This window comes from Tupaia chinensis, unplaced genomic scaffold (genome assembly GCF_000334495.1).
Source record: "Tupaia chinensis unplaced genomic scaffold, TupChi_1.0 Scaffold000089_1, whole genome shotgun sequence".
Taxonomy (NCBI): Eukaryota; Metazoa; Chordata; class Mammalia; order Scandentia; family Tupaiidae; genus Tupaia; species Tupaia belangeri.
The window spans coordinates 243765-248534 of record NW_006159551.1 but is presented as its reverse complement, the minus strand read 5'-3'; the positions used below and the strand labels follow the sequence as shown (position 1 = coordinate 248534).

Genomic DNA, 4770 nt, shown 5'->3' with positions numbered 1-4770 from the left:
CCCTTCCCTCCCCTCTTCCCCTCTCCCATCCTCCTTCCACACTGCCTCCAGTGTCCATAGTTATTTTCAATGCTTTTATGCCCTCCCATCGTTCGGTCTCTACCATAGAGTGCAGACAGTCAGTGTTAGTTAAGTGGAGACGTACAATGTCTCTCTTTCATAGCCTGACTCGCTCCACTTAGCAATCAATTTTCCATATTTGTCCACTTTCTTTCAAATGCCAGGATCTTGTTTTTCTATGGATACGCAACCTCTTTCTTAAACATTGTTCGGATACCTTCCATTTTACTATGTGCCGGAACTTCACATATGATCTCACTCGGGCCTTGATAGCCGCTCTATGACACAAGATTATTGTCACAACGTAAATGAAACACAAAGGCCCAAGGAGGATAAAAGTATTCAAGGAACTAAGAAGTGTAGGCCAGGGAAGGGGAGTCAACCTCAGGCTCTCAGATGCCAAGAATCCCTGCCCTTCAAACTAAGTTCACATGGGCAGCAGGATCATGCTGCTCTCTACAGGAAGTACTCTGTCCCATCCCTCACCGCCATCCAAGACTGATAGAGGACAGGAACACAAGGGAGCCTGAGAAATTGGCCAGCAAAACCTTCTCCGGTGTTCAGTGGCTGCTTGTTAGCTCCTGGGCTAACTCAAATGGAGGCGGCTATTTATCCCAAGCTATTTTTCCCATAGGCCAGGCCTGGTGCCGAGTGCTTCACACAAACCCTGTGTGCCTTCACCATGACCCTGGCAGTCATCAGTGGTCCTACTGGATACTACTAAGTGCTGGATTTGGGATGAGAACCCAATAGCCTAATTCAAAGGAAGAAATGTTACTGACTAAATTAACTCAACTGAACCAATATTTATTGAACATCTGCTCTGCTCCCATCTGACACCTGAATATATGAAAAATGAATAAATGATAAAAACGGCTTCTTCTTAATTATTCAAATTCAAGGGGCAATCTTGTAGCAGTTCATTCCACCTCTGTGCCCAAGTGTACAGCTGTCTACCACTTTCTTGCTCCAATTCTCCTTTATTCCATTTGCTTCTGAATCTTGCCTGTGTAATTCCTTGCTCTTTCTTTTACATCTTGTCCTTAATGATTCATGTTTTCTCCAGTTCCTTTCCACTCCAACATTTCATTTTCCCGGCTATCCACTAGCTAATGTTGTCTTTGGTTTCTACCATGCTCCTGAGTCTCATTTATTCATCTGTTCACTCAAATTAGCATCTAGGGGCCAAATGCAGTGCCAGGTGTAAGGGATGGAGCAGGTATGAGACAACTGTGCATAGAAGACCTCATTTTGCCCTCATCCCTTGAGTTCTAACAGAGTAGAGTACAGACTGCCATTACGGAGCACCTACTGTGTACCAGGCACTGTGTTAGGTTTCCATAAGCATTATCTCTAATTCTCGTAACTTACAAGATTGAGATTATAGGACCGTTTCGGACATAAGAAAAGAGAGGCTGATGTTCGGCAATCTGCCCAACTTTGCAGAGCTGATAATGGACAGAAGAGAAATTCTAAGCCAGTTCTGTCCTGCTCTAAAGTTTCCAAAATTATATTCTTCCTCACTGAGCTCCACATTTCTAGCTGTTCTCTGGCCATTCCACTGGTACCTTAAACATAATACAGTCAACCCAAGTTCGTAATTTTCCTCCAGAAATAAGGAAGAAAGGGAGAGAGGGAGCAAAGACATGCCTTTCTACAGAAAAATAGAACAAGGCAGGCTATGAGGGCATCCAAAACACTTGTCAATAAATGTTTGAAAAATCCATAAACCAACTTTTTTTTTTTTTACTTTTAAAAAAATTTATACATTTTTTGAATTTGACCAGAGAGGGACAGAATGAGGGGGAGAGAGCAGAGGCTGATGTTCGGCAATCTGCCCAACTTTGCAGAGCTGATAATGGACAGAAGAGAAATTCTAAGCCAGTTCTGTCCTGCTCTAAAGTTTCCAAAATTATATTCTTCCTCACTGAGCTCCACATTTCTAGCTGTTCTCTGGCCATTCCACTGGTACCTTAAACATAATACAGTCAACCCAAGTTCGTAATTTTCCTCCAGAAATAAGGAAGAAAGGGAGAGAGGGAGCAAAGACATGCCTTTCTACAGAAAAATAGAACAAGGCAGGCTATGAGGGCATCCAAAACACTTGTCAATAAATGTTTGAAAAATCCATAAACCAACTTTTTTTTTTTTTACTTTTAAAAAAATTTATACATTTTTTGAATTTGACCAGAGAGGGACAGAATGAGGGGGAGAGAGCAAGCTGCCAGGTCCAGGACTCGAACCGTGTTGGGCCATGTGGGAAGTCAGTGCCTTTACCCACCATGCTGCTCCCAGCCCCCATAAGCCAACTCTTTACTAAAGAAATTATTCTTGTATTCTTTATTCTGAATATATGAGACAACCTTTACTTCTCTGACAATTTGTGCTTATTGGCTGGAGTAAAAATTGGTTCACAGGAAAGTAGAATGAAAAGAGAGAATAGTGGCCAAGATGAAAAAAACTAAAACATAAGAAGCTGCTTAATGGTTTTCCTATTAATTTGACTGATTCACAGTCAAATTACAGTCAAATTGATAGTTTGGTTGTTCCATCCTGTCTCATAACCTTTAGAAGAATGGCCATGGCCATAGCAGTTGTCATTACATGTTCCAAGAGAAGCAAGTCCAACCTTACTAACCAAGGCAGCTGCCTGGTTGCCATGCAGTACAAAGCATGTGGCCGGGAGCACACCCCATAATTCATGTGCCCGGTCCTAACAAGCCCCTGTCCTCCAACTCCTCATGAAGTACACACACTTATTTATTTATTTGGAGAGGTTTTTGCTATAGGGCGTGTGTGCTCGCCAGAAAGACAGAGAGAGACAGAGAGATAGAAAGCGAGAAATCACCCCCCAGGGGTGCAATCCCTTCTCCTCCATTCTTCTCTAGGGATCTTGGGCACGCACACGAGCCTGGCATGAGTTTAAGCCACCAGGTCCGGGACTCGAACTGCAATCGACTACATGGGAGTTCAGCGACATAGCCATTACACCAACTACTGGTTCCTGCACATTCATTCTAAAGGCAGTAACGTAACTACATGAGACTTCAATTCATCTGCCAGCTTGCATGGTTATTTCTGAACCAAATAGAAAGCTACCATCAGTCTCAATGAAAATATAATTCACCCCAAATTTTTACCATCCAGTTTTAAGGTCAGAAAGAAGATTGAAATCACAGTCATGCCACTTGAAAACTGTGACGATAGCTGGTCTTGGCAATTAAACCCGCTGAGCTGTGTACTCAGCTGCAAAATAGGGATGGACCATCTACGTCATGGACTGTTCTAAACCGATATCCACTCTCAGCATAGTTTCTGGAACACGATGGTGCCTAATCAATTTAACAATGAGTTTCACATTCACCACAAATCACCCTCCCCTCAGAGAGTCCACATTCATCCAGGTTATTTGTCCTCTGTCCACCGAGGTCACCCGTCAGCCCAGCACAGCTTCTCTCCATCTCCACTCCAAGGACAGTTAATGTCTCGCTCTTGGCCACTGGGGACCAGGCCAACTCTCATTCCAAAGCCTGTGTGTAAGGAAGGGTGGGTAAAGCTGTGACAGTAACTGACTCAGACCTGTTATCTGAAGGGGACAATTTTCCCAAATTCAGAAATAAAAAAAACAGGGGCCAGCAGGTGGCATAGTGGTTAAGGCACTAGATTCCCACAAGACCGATCATGCTTCGAGTCCTGGACCCAGAGGCTTGAAAATCATGCTGAGTGTGTGTGCATGTGTGCCCAAAGTCCCGAGAAGAGAATGAAGGAGAAAAGACTGTGGTGTGGTCATCGTCCCTAGGGGGTGATTTCTCACTTCCCCCTGTTTCCAATGAGTGCATGTGCCCTATAGCAAAAAATAAATAAATAAATAAATAAATAAATAATCTAAAAATACACACACATACACATATATAATAATAAAAACATCTCCCAGACTCATGGAGTGAAAGTTTTGACATGTTAAGTACATGGGAATCAGCATATAGAGCCAGACACTGCACAAAGGCAGGCAGAACCACGCACATGAATACCATGTGAGTAGTGTCCAGGCAGGTGTGCATGGCCACAGCCCACCATCGCCAGGCTAAACAACTCTGCACTCCACCCCGACAGGGTTCTGAGAGTTTCCAGTGCATACTTCCTTTTAAAAAGGAGATTTCCCAGGGTTTTATTGATCTCAATAAAGTATAAATAATATGTTAGCCCCTACTGGAGAGTTTCTTTTCTCTCATGTTGGAGGGGAGAGATGGAAAAGATTCCAAGTGGGGGGGGGGGAGATGAAAATATTTGAAGGACAGCGTCAACCACTAATAGCACCATCTGCCACAGGAAAACTTCCTCAGGTGTTCTTTATCCAAGGGAGCCCAAGGCAGCTGTCCTCCACTAAGTGCAGAGCATCTTTTAGCCGCACTGAGCAGAACAGCTCCCTCCGGCCTGCACACTCCCGAACGTGCGCCAAGCCCACTGCTGAGGGTCTGTCTTGAATACCCCGCGTTTATGTGTGCATGTCTTACCTGCAAAGTCGTACTCTGGTCTGAGAAGGGAGAGCTGAAGAAGGTAGTGACGATGCTCATGACAATTTCAGTAACGTACTTCTCCAAAATCGAGTCTGCGTGTTTCCTGTCACTTGTGTTGTTACAGGCCTGGAAGACAATCAGACACTTTTAACATCACACCTAAAGCTAAACCAAAACATGAAGACATCTACTG

The 4770-nt window shown here is 43.9% G+C and overlaps 1 protein-coding gene across 11 annotated transcripts in view; it reads right to left on the bottom strand.

Annotated features, from left to right (window-relative positions):
• Positions 1 to 4770, bottom strand: part of ITPR1 (inositol 1,4,5-trisphosphate receptor type 1) — a 404888-nt gene that overhangs the window by 174106 nt on the left and 226012 nt on the right. For all 11 annotated transcript variants that reach the window (XM_014585765.2, XM_027769774.1, XM_014585767.2 and 8 more), the window contains one exon: positions 4575 to 4703. In XM_014585765.2, coding sequence (XP_014441251.1) covers positions 4575 to 4703 — 129 coding nt within the window. The remainder of the gene's footprint in view (positions 1 to 4574; positions 4704 to 4770) is intronic.